Source organism: Trematomus bernacchii, unplaced genomic scaffold (assembly GCF_902827165.1).
Source record: "Trematomus bernacchii unplaced genomic scaffold, fTreBer1.1, whole genome shotgun sequence".
Classification (NCBI taxonomy): Eukaryota; Metazoa; Chordata; class Actinopteri; order Perciformes; family Nototheniidae; genus Trematomus; species Trematomus bernacchii.
Window position 1 is genome coordinate 1,459,717 of NW_022987577.1, and position 20,444 is coordinate 1,480,160.

Genomic DNA, 20,444 nt, shown 5'->3' on the forward strand with positions numbered 1-20,444 from the left:
GGTAGAGTAAATTGCACAGCTTAACGGAATGTATAAATATTGCACATAAGTAGTATTGCACAACAGGAGTGTTATAGTCTTTAGCCGCTTTCACACCAAGTACTTTGCCGTACTTAGTGCCGGCACTTATTACCAAGTACCAATCGCGTTCACAACGGAGTACTTTTCCCTGAGGGAGGATTACGCAAATGAGCCGCTGACGTCACTTCTTCTTCTTCTGCTTTGGGTTTACTGGCAGGCCGCAAACCACTTCACGGCGTATACTGCCACCCGAAGTCCCCGGCCGGAAGTCCCCGGAGTTGGGGACTGGCTTCAGTAGAAGCTGCTGGGACTCCCAGCAGCTTCTTTTTCATTTCATAAAATATGATGTGAGAATCTGAATGTTGATTTATGAGCATTTGTAACGTTCACTGCCTTATCGTGTCTTTGACAAGGCAACACCCCCTGATATATTTCATCATCACTGCAGCTTCATACGGGACTGACCACAGATCAGATTAAACCTCGTGCAGCACTCTATAAAGTGTCTTATTTTACGGACATGTTCTTTCCCGCCTATGAAATGTCATGTAATCCATGCCTAACATGCTAAAACATGCACTAGTTGTGTTAAATGTACTTTTAAATACAGTTGTTAAACAAGGGGTTTCAAAATATTATTTAAAATATCTCTCAAGCCTCCCCCCCCCCCCCCCATAAAATGGCATTTTTCTCTTGTTCCTTCTTCTTGGAGATCAGCTTGCATGTCAAATCCAACATTTAAAAATATTCTTTTTATTGACTTGTTTTGCTATTATTGTGATGATACAGTATATGCCTCCTGTAATGGTCGAAGCAGTTTGTTAAATGATTATCACATTTAAATGAACATCACTTTCACACTGAACGTGTGTCCGACAACATGCAGTACTGTTAGACTTGTCAGTTCTGCTTAGGAAGGTTCCTAACGGATGATAGGAAAGGAGCTTTGATACTTCCTTTAGAATCTCCTTAAGCTTAGGGAACACTGGACCATCCTTTAGGAAAGGAAAGGAGAACATTCTGTCCCACAATACCTTGCGGACGCAACCGTGACTGAACATTCGGTCTTTCACGGAAACAACCGACCGCGACCGAGTTTCAAGTTTCATGTTTGTTGCATTAGATTGGATCAATGCATGCAGGAACGTTCAACTTCAGAAAAACACTTCTCAAAATGTTTTGACGTCTACGACAAATTAAAATATACAAAAATGTAAAGTCACTTCTAGAAGGTGGGGTCCTACTTATCACAGGAAGTGGGTGCAGCCTCTCTCAGATAAAAACCACTTGTTTAGAGACATCTCATCAGAACTAGAGATAGAGGAAGCAGAGAGATGGACAATCAAGATGGATGAGTTCAAACGGATTAAAATGTCTGTATTTCTCATTCTGCTGCTTCAGTCTACAGGTAAGAGTAAAGATGATGTGTATGAACAACAGGAATGTTAAAATGGCTAATTCATTCATTTAGTTAATTGAGTATTAATAGCTAACGTTCATTTGAACATGACAGTAAAGTAGTTAGTTTGTTTTCCAGGAGGTAAATAGTGAGTCACTTCTTTATGTTTCTCTGGTCTTTACAGCAGCAGCAAATGGACAGCCTTCCCTCTTCTTCACTGTCAGAGTTGGAGAGGAAGTCACTTTGCCTTGTAGCGGTGTGAGAGATGATCAGGACGGATGTAACCGTACTGACTGGCTCGTCACTAATTCAGGATGCACAACAGTAGAGCTGGTTGAACTTGGACAGATTGTTGAAGAAGCTCGAGCTGAATCAGACAGACTGAGAGTGACAGAGAACTGTTCTCTGGTTATAAAGAATGTCACAGAGGAGGATGTTGGTCGTTACTTCTGGAGACAGTTCAGATCAGGACAAGATGAAGACGCTCTGGTTCATCTGTCTGTTGTCACCAGTGAGTATATTTACATCGTAGTGTTTTAAACTGTCTCTTTAGAACAATAAACTGAAACATTACAATAATTATGATCACACTGATGACGTTAATTTGACTCCTATTTTCTTTCTCTCACAATATCATCAGTGACTGAACATCAGAACAACGATGAGGTGACGTTACGCTGCTCTGTGAAGGCATCTGTACGGTGCAGACACTCAGTGAAGTGGCTGTTTCGAAGTCGGGATGTGGATGAATATCAAGAAGATATGAAGACATCAAAGTCTCACTACGAGGCCTCTGTCACATTTCTGACTTCTCGTGTTGACTACAGATCAGGGTTTCATTTATTTACATGTGAAGTAACTGAGTACATGGGAGAAGTACTTCTGTTTCCCTTCAGCACTCCGTCCTCAGGTGAGAACACATGTTGAGATGTTTAAAGTCAAATCAAACTGACCCATTCATTACAAACAATATTTGTATTTTATGGATTTAAAGTATTCGTATTAAATCACAACAGATGGTTCACTAAAGACAGTTTGTTACTGAAGACTTCATTTTTAACTTCACACATGTTGTGTTCTTTTAAGGAATACATCTGAACAATAATTACTTTATGAACTCATTTAGTTCCAGATAAAGTTACTCCATTTAGATCAAGTTCATTTAAATCTCTGATACATCTCTCTTTGTCCTATATTAGAACTCTAAAACCTACAACATGAATATCTTCTATGTTTGTATTCTCTCTCCAGGTCTCTTGAGGCTCATCGTGGTGTCTGTGGGTTTAGCAGCTCTCATAATGATCGTTGTGGTGGTCAACATATGGACAAGAATTAAAGGTGAGAACATTCACAGATGAAACGTAAATATATTTTATATTTTATTTGTAGAAACTCAAGTCGACTTTCTCTTTCAGAGAAGAAAACACAGATGGAGGAAATCACTGTGAGTTTTTACAACAAAATACTGAACTGTTTTTCCAGTTGTTTCTTTACACTCTTCATTATAATCTGTATAAAGACAGAAGAGAGAGAAACAGACAAAGGCTGCTTTACCTAAATTACATCACATCCTACAGGATTTTCCAAATGTAATGTTTGGATCTAAAACCAACTCAGTGTTGTTGTTGTTGTTGTTGTTGTTGTTTTCCTCAGGTGCGTTATGATGTAGATGATGGTACAGTGAACTGAGAAAACATCAGACCTCCTGATGGAGTTTGAGCAACACTTCTGCCTCCATCAGACTCCACTGATCAACAACGTCTACATCCATCACCGTGTTTCACATCAGGAAGACTTTAAGATCATTTTGAGTTACTCATTGTTCTGTTCTAAGTTACATTTATTTAGCTTGGTTTTAACTTCCTTTAGCAGGAAAGAGCATTTCTCCTTTTTTTTTTTTTTACTTCCTCATATGGCCTGACGAGTTCAGAGCTCATTTAAATATGTACTGATTGTTTTTGAAGATACAGCAGCTTGAGGTCATTATTTTATCTCTGTGTGCACGAGAATCATTTTAACCTCCTTTCATTTAGCTCTGCTGTGTTGGGATGTGTTTGAGGGGTCTTCACCCTTAATGAAGTCAGTAACAGTCCTTTCTTTATAACATGTGATGACCATATCATCTGCAAATAAATACATGTTTATCTTAGTCTTACCCTGTGTTCTGTGATTCCTCCGTGTATTTCCAGTGTTTAGTGGACAGTGTTTATAACTCTGAATGTCCTTTACATCACATCTCATTCAGACAAGAAGTGCAAACAACTTCCATGACGAGCAAGCATCCTGCATTAGCTTTGAATCAGAACAACCATTTTAAGGTGCTTTATTTTTACATTAGAGCAAGTTAAATGAAAATGGACGGCTTCAAATAAAAAAAACTGCAATGTTCACAGCAGCCTCAAACCGGACTGACCACAGATCAGATTAAACCTCGTGCAGCACTCTATAAAGTGTCTTATTTTAGGGACATGTTCTGTCCTGCCTATGAAATGTCATGTAATCCATGCCTAAAATGCTCAAACATGCACTAGTTGTGTTAAATGTACTTTTAAATACAGTTGTAAAACAAGTGGTTTCAGTGTGTACTTTTTAAAAAAAATTCTGTCCCACAATACCTTGCGGCCTGAACCGTGACTGAACATTCGGTCGTTCACGGAAACAACCGACCGTGACCGAGTTTCAAACATTGTTTGGCTGTCTTGACGTCTTCGACAAATTCAAATATACAAAAATGTAAAGTCACTTCTAGAAGGTGGGTCCTACTTATCACAGGAAGTGGGTGCAGCCTCTCAGATAAACCACTTTTTTAGAGACATCACATCAGAACAAGAGATAGAGGAAACAGAGACGGAGAATCAAGATGGATGAGTTCAAACTGATTAAAATTTCTTTATTTCTCGTTCTGCTGCTTCAGTCTACAGGTAAGAGTAAAGATGATGTGTCTATGTATAGCAGGAACATTTAAAAAGCCAATTTATAGATGTTGTTCAATTGATTTTATCAGCCAACCTTCATTTAAACCTGGGGTGTCAAACTCAATTTCATTGCCGGCTTCATTAGCATTATATATCATATATAATATATATATAAAATAACGTATTATATTACATTATTGCCTCTGCATTGGATTATTATTGGTTCTGGTAATAACTTCATATATAACTACGTCTGGAAGCAGAAGTCTAGTGCAAATATTCAACAATTGCTTAAAAAAATGGGTTTGGTAACAAAAACATGGTTGTGCATCGACATATTGTGAATGCACATAGACACAAAATGACTGCATGTGTTTGCTCACTAACATTATTCTGTGTTACTGTTACATAAATCCCGTGAATGTAGGAGACTTAGTTAGCCTGATCATATCTCATCAATTAGATATTGATAATTAGGTCAAGCACTATTTAAGTAGGCTATAAATAATTTTAATTCAGCAACAATTACATTACATTACATGACATGTCACTTGTTAGACGCTTTTATCCAAAGCGACTTACATACTCAATACTGTGGACAATCCCCACAGGAGCAATTTGGGGTGAAGTGTCTCAGGGACACAACGACATGCTGACTGCAGTGGGGTTTGAACCTGTGCTCCCCTGATCTGAACACCAACATTAGTCCACTGCGCCACACGCCTCCTTAATACAATCTTTGAATAGTCTGAAAGCCAAGAGTTTGAAACCCCCTGTCCCAGACCCTGTCACTCACGGGAGGATCACAGAGGAGACGGTGAACGCAGAAGTTTTCCTCCTGCATTCACAAACTTTACACTGTCTGAATATATGACGTTCATACTCTGCAAGCCAAGACCTCATGTTTTTGAATCGACCAAAGCATCTGAAACGCACGTTTTTTTTAAAACATATTGACACCGACTGACTCTCACTTCCTCCAGCTCTTTCACTGACCGCCTCAGAGTGCCGCTGATTAAAACGGCTGATATAAAGTCGCTTCAGTGGCATGTCACAGAAGGAGATGCATTGTGGGAGATGTAGTTTATGGGCACCGTGGATCTATAAAGCGTCATATAAGCGTATAATAGACGTTTTATCTTCTTTGCAAGCTCTCGCGGGCCACATACAATGAGGTCTTGGGTTTAACACCTGTGATTTAAACACTACAGTCAAGTAGTTTTTTTTCTGGGAGGTAAATAGTGAGTTTAACTCTTGGAATCCAATAATGAGGCATATTGAAACTTTGGTAAATGTAGGATTTTCCTAACGGACCGTCCACACAGCAGCGTTAAAAAAATCTTGAAACGCTTCTGCCCATTCACTTTGAATGGGGTGACGTCACTTTCCCTCACTTTTCGCCGAACTGCATTGTGGGCAGGCGAGCGGAGATTTTCAGGATTTTCAGGATTCAAAGTTGAACAATGTTCAACTTTTGAAGCTGAGGTGGAAGCGTCAGCCAATCAAATCCTGTGTACGCAAATCTGACAGTTCAAGCTCTAGCCAATCAAACGGCGTGTATGCTGGGAGAGACATACCGCAGGTCATTTCCTCATATTCCAAAAAATGGAGGAGAAATGAGCGGTAGGGAATCACCCTGGTGCTTTATGACCAGTCCCTATTTACCTACCGGGATACAAACCGGAGGAGCCAGGCATGGAGGGAGGTGGCAGAGACAGTGGTATGTTTTCGCCTGTTTGGGGAGTTTATATCCAGTTTACTTCAAACTCTTTTGCTTCGTATGTCGCGGGCGGGAGATTCATGTGATTGGTTGTTCGCAAAAAATCCCCAAGCTTCAGATACGCCCACCTCCAAGATTTTTTTAACGCTGCTGTGTAGACGGTCCGTAACACCGACTTCTTTATATTTCTCTGGTGTTTACAGCGGCAGTTAAAAGACAGCCTTCCCTCTTCTTCACTGTCAGAGTTGGAGAGGAAGTCACTTTGCCTTGTAGCGGTGTGAGAGATGATCAGGACGGATGTAACGGTACTGACTGGACCTTCAATCATTTAGGACCCAGAGAAGTAGATCAGGTTAAACGTGGGCAGATTGTTGAAGAAGCAAAAGCTAAATCAGACAGACTGAGTGTCCCAGAGAATTGTTCTCTACAGGAGGTCAGAGAGGAGGATGCTGGTCGTTACATCTGCACAGAGATCAGATCAGGACGACAACAAGGAGAAGACGCTCATGTTTACCTGACTGTTGTTAGCTGTGAGTATTAACATCACAGTGTTGTAAACTGCATCTATAAATATACTGAAACATACCAGCAGTTATGATTACAGTGATGAAGCTAATTGAACTCTTGTTGTCTTTCTCTCTCAATATCTCCACCTTCAGTGACTGAACATCAGGACAATGATGAGGTGACGTTACGCTGCTCTGTGTTGAATAATGCATGGTGCAGACACACAGTGAAGTGGCTGTTCCAGGGTCAGGATGTGGATAAAGATCTCAAAGATATGAACACATCAGAATCTCACTACGAGGCCTCTGTGACATTTCTGACTTCTCATGTTGGATACAGATCAGGGCTTCATTTATTTACTTGTCAACTAACTGATGATCACACAGGGGAAGTATTTCTGTTTCCCTTCAGCACTCCGTCCTCAGGTGAGAAAACATGCTGAGATGCTCAAAGTCACTTTAAACTCACCGATTAATTAAATAAAACATTTGTATTTTATGGCTTTAAAGTGCTATAACTATATCACAACAGATGGTACACTAAAGACAGTTTGATACTGAAGACTTTTATATTTTATAATAGGATCATTTTTAACTGAACACGTTTTGCGTTTTTGGCTTATTTTTAAAGAATACATCAGAAACCTACAACATAAATGTTTGTATTCTCTCTCCAGGTCTCTTGAGGCTCATCGTGGTGTCTGTGGGTTTAGCAGCTCTCATTATGATCGTTGTGGCGGTCAACATATGGACAAGAATTAAAGGTGAGAACATTCACAGATTTACAACAAAATACTGAACTGTTTTTCCAGTTGTTTCTTTACACTCTTCATTATAATCTGTATAAAGACAGAAGAGAGAGAAACAGACAAAGGATGGTTTACCTAAATTACATCACATCCTACAGGATTTTCCAAATGTAATGTTTGGATCTAAAACCAACCCAGTGTTGTTGTTGTTTTCCTCAGGTGCGTTATGATGTAGATGATGGTACAGTGAACTGAGAAAACATCAGACCTCCTGATGGAGTTTGAGCAACACTTCTGCCTCCATCAGACTCCACTGATCAACAACGTCTACATCCATCACCGTGTTTCACATCAGGAAGACTTTAAGATCATTGTTTTGTATGAAGTTAGGTTTATTTAGCAGCTGGATTTGAACCTTTTAGCATTTTACTTTAATGTTTTACTTTCTTATATTGCCTGAAGATTTCAGAGCTACTTTTAATATCTACTGATTGTTTTTGAAGATACAGCAGCTTGAGCTCAGTTTAATATCTCTGTGTGCTGTGTCTGCTGTGTTGGGATGTGTTTGAGGGGTCTTCACCCTTAATGAAGTCAGTAACAGTCCTTTCTTTATAACATGTGATGACCATATCATCTGCAAATAAATACATGTTTATCTTAGTCTTACCCTGTGTTCTGTGATTCCTCCGTGTATTTCCAGTGTTTAGTGGACAGTGTTTATAACTCTGAATGTCCTTTACATCACATCTCATTCAGACAAGAAGTGCAAACAACTTCCATGACGAGCAAGCATCCTGCATTAGCTTTGAATCAGACCAACCATTTTTCTTTTTACATTAAAGCAAGTCAAATGTAAATGGATAGTTTCATCAAAGACAGAGACCCTTCAGCTCTCATAAATAAGATGTGAGAATCTGCAATGTCGACTTAACTATTAGTAACGTTCGCTGCCTTATCGCTCCAGAAAGCCAACCCACCCCCCCTTACTGGATATCCGTTGTTTATCTCTGCAGCTGATCTAATACATTTCAACATCACTGCAGCTTCACACCGGACTGAACACAGATAACATATTGAACTCACATTAACCCCTCTAAAGGGTTTAGTTTGAGGGTAATTCCAGAATTGGAAGACATTTCTGTAGCACCAGAAATGTCATATAATCGATACCTATAGTTGTGTTAAATATACTTATTACACTGCAGTGTTTCCCCTACCATTGTCTTGGAGGGGCGCTGCGCCCCGCCAACGGAGCCCCGCGCCCCCCCTGAAATTCAAGGTGTTTAAAAGAAAAATGTATATATATATATATATATATATATAGCACCAAATTGCAACTAATCTATATCTACTGTCACTTTTCACATTGAACATGTGCTCTTTTATTAAATAAACTAAACGCTTTCATTTTAAGTTGTGAGTTCAGTGTTTTTGACCCTAAGAAACACTGATGCATTAATCAATAACAATAATCCACAGCTCCTCTCTCTGCTCCAGAGGATTTAAAATATATATATCCCAATGCCACCCCAAATGTTTGCTCTAGAGTGGATTTTGTTCACATTCACATGACTGGGAAGCTGTCAATTTATTGCAAATGAACATTGTTCTTTTGTCATTGAAAGAGTAATTTGTTGATGGTCCCCAAGTGAACACCGACCGGCCTTTTGCAAATGTTTTGCACACGTCTGCACAGCCCTCCACTTTAAAATACAAGTCACTGTAGTTTGCCATTTACTCATTGTCCTATGTGTTTTTTTTAGCTTTTACGGTTCTTTGTATATTTACATTTACATTTGGTGTAAATACTTGTCTTTAGTATTATTTTGTTATGCTAAATTGTTTCTTAAAAATGCTTGGTTTTTATTATCCCCATATATTTATTTTTTAACTACTATTGCAAATTACAATTCCCTGTTTTTGCTAACGTATCTGGCAATAAACTTGATTCTGATTTTGATACTTCTTGTATGGCGGAGAAGAGCTCACCATCGAAATACAGCCAGGATAAACTGACGCTGAATATCCAACCTAAAACCTAGCTTCACCAAATATCCAACCTAAAACTAACTTCACCGCCATACAGAACCTCACTACAAACAGTGGCGACTGGTCATTAGGGGCAGGTGGGGCACAGCCCCACCTAGTGTCAGCAGAAAGTATTACACATAATGAAAACAAAAAATGCAAAAAGATGCAAAAAAAGAAATAAAAAAATATATAAAATATATTTTAAGGTCATGTTTAATCATCTGATTCGTCTGTGCATTGCTGTGTTCTTCTAATTAGTGTCTACAGTGCCGTTTTGAGCCATGTGGGACAAAACCTGATTCTGCCCCTCCCTCTCACTGTCAAAGTGAACGGTGACTGTAAAAACTACACTGCGCATGCTCAGAGTATTTTTCAATGTAATGTGTGTGGCGAAAAAAAAAAGACCATAGGGGCACAGAGCTGCCATCCCCACCATACGTCAGCTCACATTATTCAGAACTGATTGGCTGTAAATATGTCACGTGTGCAGTGCTGCGAAACGTCACGTGTAGTGTGAAGAGAAGACGAGAGAGCAGCATATAGCTAACATCACCAGCGATTAAAAGAAGTAAAAAAACGGAAAGAAAATGAATGAAGTTGACCATTTACTGGAGCACACATTTGAGACACTTAGTCTCGGAGAGAAACTGGAGGTAAAGCGCCTCGGTGCCCACCATCCACCGGATTTCCAAATGGTCCAGACTGCGGGCAAAGTGAACCGCGGGTTTAATGCTGAGTGGTTTGCTAAAAAGAAATGGCTAACGGCGAGCATCCAGAAGAATTCCCTCTTTTGCTTTCCTTGCCTGCTTTTTGGTGAAGATCAAGGTACTTGGTCGAGGACAGGTTACAAGGACTTAAAGCATCTTTCGGAGAGGACAATGAAGCATGAGAGCAGCAACAGTCACTTGGAAAATGCCGTAAAATTGGGATTACTGGGAAGGGTGAATGTTGCAGCTCAGATTGACAGCGCCTACAGACGCGGCATTGATGATCATAATAGAAAGGTGGAAGAAAACAGGTACGTGTTGGGTCGGATCATCACCTGTATTAAACTGTGTGGGAAATGTGAGACAGCACTGCGGGGCCACGACGAGTCGGCGGACTCTCTGAATCCAGGGATATTCAGGTCAATTTTCGAGACAATGTGTGAGGGCGATTCCAGGCTTCGACGGCACTACGAAGCTCAGCCCGTTTTCAAAGGGACATCAAGCACCATACAGAATGAACTCTTGGACTGCATGTATGATGTGTACAGGGAGGAAATATCCAAGCAAGTGGACAACACATCATTTGTTGCCGTTCAGGCCGACGAGACAACCGATGTCTCATGTAAATCGCAAATGGTGATTGTGCTGCGATACATTATGCCTGACCTCACAGTTACAGAGCGTTTTTTGGAGTTTGTGGAAGTAAAGGACAAAACTGGTGTAGGTCTCTCTAACAGCATCAAGGCTGTTCTTGAACCCCTGAAGCTGAAAGAAAAGCTAATCGCTCAGACCTATGACGGGGCGGCCGTCATGAGCGGTAAACGTGCGCGGGGTACAGACGGTCATGAAGGAGACGTACCCAAACGCTCAGTTTGTTCACTGCTACGCCCACCAACTGAACCTGACCCTGCAGCAACTGTGTTCAGCAAGGATGAGCATCCTGAAGGTGTTTTTTTGCAGATCTAACTGCTTTTTCCACTTTTTTCTCCGGTGCTCCAAAACGTGTTGCAGCTCTTGCAGAGGCAACACAGAGACGCATACCACGGCCACCGGCTGTGAGATGGAACTTTAAAAGCAGAACTGTGAACGCGGTTTGGGAGACCCGAGAAGCACTTCTTCAGTGTATGGACCATATACGCACACAACCAGGATGGGATGCGGTCACCATAAGTGAGGCATACGGCCTGTCAAAGAAACTGCGGGACCGAGCATTTATGCAGCTCCTGGAGTTTTTTTCGTTGCTTATGCCAGAAGTGGATGTTTTATACAACACTCTGCAAAAACGAACCATCGATGCACCTGGGATCAACAGCGCGCTCTGCCGCTTCAAGGAAAATGTCCAGAAAATGAGGCAGCAAACTGATGCATTGGCCGCCACCACTCATGATGGAACAGACGAGCCAGGCCGACGAGTCAGCAGCACAGCGCCGGTAATGAAGGAGGCATGTGACACAGTCATCTCACAGGTGGAACAGAGGTTCTCACAGAGTGACCATTTGATCGCTGCAAAGCTCGTTGACAGCTCACTCTTCCCACAGCATGTCCTGTCATTTCCTACACCTGAGCTTGACTGCGCAGTGAAATTGTGGCCTGCTTTGGGAAACAAGGAGAAGTTGAAGTCTGAGCTGACCACGCTCTACCGCCACAGTGAACTTCACACTGGAAACACTGCCCTGTCTCTGTTGAAATCCATTCACGAGAACAACTTGGAGGATACGTTTGCTGAGACTGTTATTTTGATCAAAATAATAGTAACAACTCCGATGACGACATCCGAGTCAGAGAGGAACTTTTCCACCCTCAAAAGGATAAAGACTTTCACTCGCAACACCATGGGACAGCTGCGACTTAACGCATTGGCCATGCTTTCAATTGAAAGCCAGTTGATCCAGCAACTACAGGACTTCATCCCCAAAGTGATAGAAACATTCTGTCAGAGGAAGGACCGCCGTGCCGCTTTTCTTTTCAAGTGAGCCTTCAGCTTTGGTAAGTTCATTTATGTCATATATTTTGTTGATCTTCTGTGTTTTGCCTCCTGCTGGATCGATTGATATTGTGACCCTCGGTGATGAGTGTCTGTGTTTTCCTTATATTTACAGTCTATGGTGTTTTAATGCTAAAGCATTATGGTGGTTGTTGTTGTTGTTGTTAAGAATTGCTTTGTGATGGTGCCCTTTACTTATGTATTAAGGGTGCATTACAATATGACATCCCCACGCTGTGGTACCGTACATTTACGTACACAGTGTACGTAAATGTATGCGCTGACAGTGTTGCTCCGTGTGGTCTTCAGTATGTCATTTGACACTCCCCCTCTCTCTCTCTCCCCCCCCTCTCTCTCTCTCTCCCCCCCATCTCTCTCTCTCCCCCCCTCTCTCTCTCTCTCTCTCTCTCCCCATCTCTCTCTCCCCCCATTTCTCTCCCCCTCTCTCTCTCTCTCTCTCCCCCTCTCTCTCTCTCCCCCCACCTCTCTCTCTCTCTCTCTCCCCCACCTCTCTCTGCCCCCCCAGTTTTGTACACATAGAAACGCCACTGACTACAAACATAGCTAACGGACAGTTCAGTAAACAGTAGTGTCACACAGAGAAAGGGGGTGTGTATTTCACTCACCCTTATTTGTAGAGGAAGGCCATTATCCTGTCTTCTTACATACAGTAGAAGTGAAGTGGTCAATAACCGTTGAATTCCCGCCAGCCTTCATAGTACAGCGGATAAGCACAACAATTGTGCATTTTATGAGAAAAGCTTGACATTTCTAACATAGTTAGAGCATACCATAAGGTTTATTTTTCAGATGTGGAGGGAAGTCAGATTTGACCTGTGAGGACCGTGAGAGGTCAAATCCAAGATGGCCGCCAGTCTCTCGGGTCAAATGTTCAAACACGCTTAATTTTGGAACCAAACATTGTAGAAAAACATTTAAGGTGTCATATCCAACTAAATTAGGGATGCCCAATCATTTGATGATACTTTTGAGATCGCCAGAATTCAAGAAAATGCATTTAGGTGAAGATAAAGGTAGAAATTGACCAAAAATAAGCTGTCAATCAGTTGAAAATTTGGTGTGTGTGTGTGTGTGTGTGTGTGTGTGTGTGTGTGTGTGTGTGTGTGTGTGTGTGTGTGTGTGTGTGTGTGTGTGTGTGTGTGTGTGTGTGTGTGTGTGTGTGTGTGTGTGTGGTCACCCAGCGCTAGCATTAATACAGAGACTGGAGGAATATGGCTTTACTTGGCACAGTCTGCATGCTGAAGCAAACATTTGTTTTTGTCTTCAAATACATACTTACATGATTGTGACGAGCATCATATTTGCTCCCCGCCCAACTCTCTAAGTGCTTGAACTCCGTGACAGGAGGATGAAGTATGTATAAATGGATGGAACTATCAACAAAACAACAGCGTTTTATTCCCCAATGTCATATTTAATAGAAAAATAATGATGCACCACTTATTGGAGAAAGAAGAATGGGGAACAGAAAGGTTTAGAGAGGGACAACATGCTGAAACCTTGCAACTTCAGTGCCAGAGAAAAAAGGTACTGTGAGTACACTTGTGGTTATTGTCCTCATGTTGCACATAGACAATTCAATTAAGATGTTTACCGCATGTGGGCAAAAAATCCATCAATCTTTCAATTTTCTAAAACTTGTTATATCCTTAGAGTCATTTAAAATGAGTTTTTTTCTCCATGCCATGGAGTCTAAATGGGTAAACCTTTGTATTTGTAATTGTACAGCCATGCTAGGACAAACAAAACCCCTTTGCCAATGTTCTCTCTGCACTCTCTGTCACACACACAACATACATAACCCTTTCTTTGCATGACCTCTAAATGTCCATGTGAGCCACTAAAGAACAGAAAAAAAGCTGCGCTACCTTGGCTTTATAGGTGGACAGGCAGGGAATCGAACCCCAACCCTCTATAAGTGGAAAGGGACAGCGGTGAACCTTATAGTTGAGTGCAGCCCTTTGTTAACAGCGAGGGTTAAGAGAGCTGTTTGTGCTCTACATGGAACTGTTTTCCATCTCCCTCTTTGGTTTACATTATTATTATTATTATTATTCTATTAAATATGACATTGGGGAATAAAACGCTGTTTTGTTGATAGTTCCATCCATTTATACATACTTCATCCTCCTGTCACGGAGTTCAAGCACTTAGACTTAGAGAGTTGGGCGGGGAGCAAATATGATGCTCGTCACAATCATGTTAGTATGTATTTGAAGACAAAAACAAATGTTTTCATCAGCATGCAGACTGTGCCAAGTAAAGCCATATTCCTCCAGTCTCTGTAGTAATGCTAGCGCTGGGTGACCATAAATCCACTGGAATATACCACACACACACACACACACACACACACACACACACACACACACACACACACACACACACATTTTGCAAATTTCAACTGATTGACAGCTTATTTTTGGTCAATTTCTACCTTTATCTTCACCTAAATGCATTTTCTTGAATTCTGGCGATCTCAAAAGTATCATCAAATGATTGGGCATCCCTAATTTAGTTGTATATACCCGTTCACACACACACACACACACACACACACACACACACACACACACACACACACACACACACACACACACACACACACACACATGCGGGTTTTTGTGAACTAAAAGGACACTTTGACCCAAACACGTTTTTTTCCATCATTAGGTGGACACCCCTTTCCACTAGCTTTACAAAGATGTTTTGAATATCAAAAAATCTATTTTGAGCCATACAACACAAATCCCACTTCAAATGTCCCATACACATAGCACAACTCAAAATACAACAACCTGACACCATGCTTCATTAAGAGGACAGCAGATAATGAGCTGCATAAGCCCCGCCCATGACACAATGGTTATTTGTGAGGACAGTAGCTATACAACACACAAACATGTCACTGAAGTGTATTAAAGGGACAAACATGATTAAATGGAACATAACTTTACACAAACGTGTTGGATTGTGCATTACAAGAACAAACCTTTTATAAACGGACAAAATGTTTTGCACAACAGCATAGGAATACCTGATTTGTGATGTAATATTTTAATAGACAATATAGTGCACCATAGATATATAGCTTAAAAGTATGTTAATGTGTTTTGGTTATTGCTTGCCTCCTGTTTGCAATCTGTTGTTTTCATGCAAATGTAGAACCACATTCTAATACTCTCCAGAGGGGTATACTACAAGCAGGTCTTCCGAGACAAATTAAATCCATTTGCAAGTAAATGCTTATATTTGCAGCACTGCTAATTGCAATTACATCATCGATATGAAAAGAACCGATAACCATTTTATAGCAAAGTGACCGAACTGGTTTATCACTAATACAAAATGCTATTTGCCCTACAAGACTGCTCATCTACTTGGAGCTTTACCTTTTAAAAGCTGATACAAAAGGACATATTGCACCTTGCACAGTGAACAATGAGCCAAGTTTAATGGTTATTTTCACATAACATTTTCTCACATGAAAATTGAGCTAAGACTAAATCTTTATTATTTTAAACATATAACTCTCCTTCCAGCATTACCTTGGTACGACAGAGGATTAGGGCCACACAAAAAAGAAAAGATAGTAGAATAAAGTCATAATTACGAGATTAAAGTAGCTATGTTAGGAGAATAAAGATGAAATTATCCCGGGGGCTGAGGGGTCATTGCAGCAGATCTTCAAGGAAGTTATATTGACAGATTGGAACTGGAACGGATCAATAACTCATAAACAAAACGTTGCTAAAACACAAACTAACTACCGTAATAAGGTAAACAACTATCCACAATCCAATTTTCATCAAAACAACCTCACACCGGCCGCCCTCCAAGCTGGACACATAACACAGGTGTCTGTCTGCAGCCGGAGGAGTGAGGAGGGGTCATGGACCGTCTACAAAGTGCAACGCTGAAGAAAATACTGCAAATAAACTACTAAAACCACCTATTTTCGCAAAGTTGCATGTGTAGTTTAAGCAACAGTATATTATTGTGTGATTTAAAATGTGATGTTTGTAGCTTTATAACAGAGCAGTTATTGAGTATAGTATCTTTATTCAGCGTTGCACTTTGTAGACGGTCCCTGACCCCTCCTCTCTCCCCTGGCTGCAGACAGACACCTGTGTGATGTGTCCAGCTCAGAGGGCGGCGGGTGTGAAGTTGTTTTGATGAAATTGGATTGTGGATAGTTGTTTACCTTATTACGGTAGTTAGTTTCTGTTTTAGCAACGTTTTGTTTATGAGTGTTTGATCCGTGAAGTTCCAATCCTTCAATATAACTATCTGCTGCAACGACCCCTCAGCCCCCGGAATGATTTCATCTTTATTCTCCTAACATAACAGCTTTAATCTCGTAATTATCCTTATAATAAAACATTGCTCCTACATGTAACATAATAATGAAAAGTTTAACTGTGAACTGTCCTCACTGCATGTTCGATTAAATCTCATCATCTTTTTTGAAGCAGTGCTTTTTTCTTCTGAGCCGTGCCTTGGTTCCTGACGAAGTCTCTAATATTTTGCAAAGAGCGACCAGCCAGAATAGGATGCTCTGCTGCTTTGCACTGTCTGCATTCTATCATCGTGGCCAATTTCCCCTTGGCAATGTGTGCATTAAAGTGTCTCAAAACTGCTGCCACCTCTTTTGGAGACCACTTCTGTTTTTGCATCCTCCTGGGATTCCTCTCCACAGCATTTTCAAGAGACTCTACAAACAGAAAAAGAGATCAGTCAATGGTAACCACGTTAACACGTATTTTATTTAAGATGTATTATGTTACTTACTAAAACTATAACTACAAATGGGTTTGGGATGAAGGAATCAAACTGTCTTTCCGGCTTTCATTCTTCCAATTTCTGATATTGTGCTGGTTCTGAACAATAGCATGTAAGGATCAAATGCTAATGCTTGCTCTTTGCCATATTTAAACATCTGTAAGTCTAACTGTGCAGAGCTTGCAGGAATGATTCTTCTGTATGTAGGGTTACGTTTTCTTTTTTTACTTAAGCAGCTTAAAGTTAGTATTTGACATAATAATAGTACTAACAGGATCAAGTTTTCTGAGACTTGTATTTCGTCCTCACAATGTTTTTAAATGACTTCTTAACAGGAAAAAGACGCATGTAACAATATAGTTTCAGGAAACCATATTCTGATCATTTTTGGTCATGATAAACTCAAATCTTCCAGTTTAACAGAAAAATTCAGTTCATGGCTTTAACGTTTAACGCTTCACGATAACCTGAACCAGGGTTTAACCTCCATGCTTGAGAAAGTGACTCATTGGTAGTAGCAGAGTATTTTGTGTACATTTACCAGGTGGCTCATGCGTGTCCCCTCTCCTGCCAGGCTCCTTGTCATTCTCATCTGCATTTGTGTTCAATGATAGAAAAGAAGAAGAAAACATCCATCTTAACCAAGAGATTTGTGTAAATATTCAATCTTCATTTCAGCTATTATGTTATTACATTATTACAAAAACAGGGAGTCTACACCCGCACTTTGACAAAAAAGAAAGGTGATACTTAAAGTTGTACACCAATTCTCCCTCAATAATATAATACATTAACCGTGCTTTACGTGAACCTCATCCTGACACAAGAGAGGACGGCAGCACTGTAATTTCCCGTGTTCAGTGAATGCAACAGAGGCATGACACCAGACCAATCAGAGAGTTGCATGGAAATAAACGTGTGCTTGTGTCATTCAAGCTCGGCTCTGTGGGTGTTTCTCAATCGCGAGTAAAGCTGCTTCAGAGCCACTATTTCAAGCATACTACGTCATCGAGTGCCGCCGAAGTACTGTTCCAATCTCCAGTATACTTGGAAATCTACCGAGCCCGGCGTACTCCGTTTGGAGAAATATCGAGGCTGCACATGAGTAGACTTTGCGGTCTTAAAATCCCCACAATGCTTTGCGCACGGACCAATTTCCCCAAATCTGTGGCGGAAGATGTAAGGCGGGGCCTCTCATATGACGCACACCTGCACACTTGCTAGCGTGTTCCACACTTCGTTTTCCGAATGCCAGGAAGTATTCTTGACTCGCTTCTGAAGCAAGATGCTCGGCAGACATGTGCTACCAAGCAAGCGTACTCGCGATTGAGAAACACCCAGAGAGAGGGAGAGAGGGGGAGGGAGGGACCGGTGCCAGCAGGGACCGTGTTGTTAGCATCTGGTTAGCTAGCTGCACTAACGGACATAAGGAGCTGTTTGTTCCACAACAAGCTGGAGGAGAGTCCTCTCCTCTCAGACTGAGAGACTCAGGTGAGCTAAAGGACTCTCTTACCCCATTCACACCAACGGTGTTTCAGGGCCGGTTCGGAGCTGGAGCTTGAAAAGCACCGGGTTTTCCTGTTCACACCGCAGCGGAGCAGCGTCATAGCTCCGGAATCCGGTTCATTTCAAGCACCAAAAAGTTGTCCGTCTAGAAAGCCAGCACCGCATACGTCACGCTTACGTTGGAGGCGGGGGCAGGGGCAGGGGCGGGATCAACCTCTAACAACAACAAAAAGCCTGCGTGTTATCCAGATTGTACACAATGATGGAAAACCTAAGACTTAACAAGCAGCAGTGGTCCACCGAGGAGACGAGCTACCTACTGGGAATCTGGTCTTCCGAAGAGGTTCAAAGGAAGCTGGAGGGGACCACGCGGTCCAAAGCAATTCTACAAGAATTGCAGCAAGACATGGCAACCGCTGGGTTTGACCGTACAGTTGAGCAGATTGCCAACAAATTGAAGAAGGTTAAGAAGGATTATCGGGACCAAAAGCGAGACCTCGGACGGAGTGGCAGCGGTCGTCCTAAAGCAAGTCCACATTTTGACTTGCTAGACTCGGTCCTCGGAGACAGACCGACGAGTGGTTATGGATCGACGGTTAACTCGCTTTCTCTCTCGTAGCTGTGTACTACACAACATATGTGAGGAACATAGTGACAACTTCACTGAAGATTGCCATGAACGTCTTGTGTACAACCAACCCCCTTTACACCCCTTTCCAGATAATGGTAGACAAGAAGGAGCTGACGTTAGATCCGCATTGATGGACTATTTCAACATGGAGGACCACTAATATTACTGCAGTTAAACCTGATCTATTTTGTATCATGTCTCTTTTTTTTTATTACAATAAAATCACTGGATCACACTTGAATTGTGTTTATTTTGTATACAAATCACAGAATCTAGATACAAACAGGTATGAACAATATTCTTATAGAAAAAGTGCATACCCAAACGGTTTAGACTATATTCTTAACTCAAATACACAGTGGGCCAAAATTTAAAAATCGGTACTAGTCGAGGGCCGGACTGGTTCAATGTTTATTGCAAAACTCATTGCCCATATTAAACATGGAACTAATAAAGCTTAAATGGTTGTAATGATGGATAACACTGGTAAAATGAGTTGATCTAAGTGTATCATGCCTATCCTTTTTCCCAATAACATCAATGGATCAGACATGACTTTTGTTTATTTTATATACAAATCAAAGACAAGTATGGACAATATTCGTATATAAACAAGATTTATTCCAAAAAATAAATAAGCAGTGAACTAGCCAACCCATGACTGCTCTCTGACCTTTGACCCTTCTATGAGGACATGACATGCAGGATACAAGTATTAATACATTTTTCTGTTAAGGCATTTTCTTAATGGACATCATTCGAAAACCACCACCGGGTGGCTGCACACCGTATTTGAACATTAAGAAAAAGAGCATATTGACATTCTTTTCTTTTGTTTTTTAAGATGTTTTGGTATGCATTTTAAATATAAATTAGAGATGTTTAAAAATCTACTACTGTAACCTCTCCCAAAAATGAGTTCAGTATTTTTATGTGTATTTATGTGTGTGCAATACAGAAACATCTGGAAGATCAAAATGTAAAAATTGAGCTTGCTTTAGTTCTGGTAATGTATATACATTGTGAAAAACAAACATTGAAATGGCTATTCTTGCTATCAGAGGAATTAAGAGTTTACATAAAATCCAGTATATGAGCTACATTTATGTTTGCTATGAGCTAAGTCATGTTTGAATTGTCCAATTTCAATCTATAATACTAATTTAAATGTAAAGAAAAGCAGAGCAGCTTACACTTTGCATCGAGATATGTTTGCCTTTTATATCAGTGAAATAAGAAATAAGAGAATGTAGCATATATGTAATATATGAAAATTCAAGAATATTGTGTAGTGCAGGGGTACTCAAACTTTTTTATTAAAGGTCCAGTTGTGAACTTTATACAAGGTCACTGGTCCGGATCAATGCCAGTAAAGTCCGTCCGTCCGTCCCCCCCCCCCCCCCCCCCCCCGAGCGGAGAAACGAAACTGAAATTAAGAAGCAGTTTCTTGGCGCTCTATGCATAGGTGTTTC

The 20,444-nt window shown here is 40.9% G+C and overlaps 1 protein-coding gene across 4 annotated transcripts; it reads left to right on the top strand.

Moving 5' to 3' along the window:
* Positions 1-1,346: 1,346 nt before the first annotated feature.
* LOC117479768 lies at positions 1,347-7,976 on the top strand. 4 transcript variants are annotated; one of them, XM_034126846.1, is made up of 6 exons: positions 1,347-1,429; positions 1,605-1,931; positions 2,061-2,330; positions 2,672-2,758; positions 2,836-2,864; positions 3,074-3,575. In XM_034126846.1, the coding sequence occupies exons 1-6, from the start codon at positions 1,369-1,371 to the stop codon at positions 3,107-3,109; spliced, it is 810 nt and encodes a 269-aa protein (XP_033982737.1). In that variant the 5' UTR covers positions 1,347-1,368; the 3' UTR covers positions 3,110-3,575. The 4 variants fall into 4 exon arrangements, with proteins under 4 accessions (XP_033982737.1, XP_033982740.1, XP_033982739.1 ...); XM_034126849.1 differs by lacking the exon at positions 2,836-2,864; XM_034126848.1 differs by lacking the exons at positions 1,605-1,931; positions 2,061-2,330; positions 2,672-2,758; positions 2,836-2,864; positions 3,074-3,575 and adding exons at positions 6,259-6,585; positions 6,715-6,987; positions 7,239-7,325; positions 7,530-7,976 and having other exon boundaries at positions 1,363-1,429.
* The last annotated feature ends 12,468 nt before the right edge of the window (positions 7,977-20,444 follow it).

Coding starts and splice junctions, on each gene's coding strand:
- LOC117479768 (XM_034126846.1), top strand. CDS start 1,369: ATGGATGAGTTCAAACGGATTAAAATGTCTGTATTTCTCATTCTGCTG. Junction 2,331..2,671: donor CTTCAGCACTCCGTCCTCAG/GTGAGAACACAT, acceptor TTCTCTCTCCAG/GTCTCTTGAGGCTCATCGTG. Junction 2,865..3,073: donor CACAGATGGAGGAAATCACT/GTGAGTTTTTAC, acceptor TGTTTTCCTCAG/GTGCGTTATGATGTAGATGA.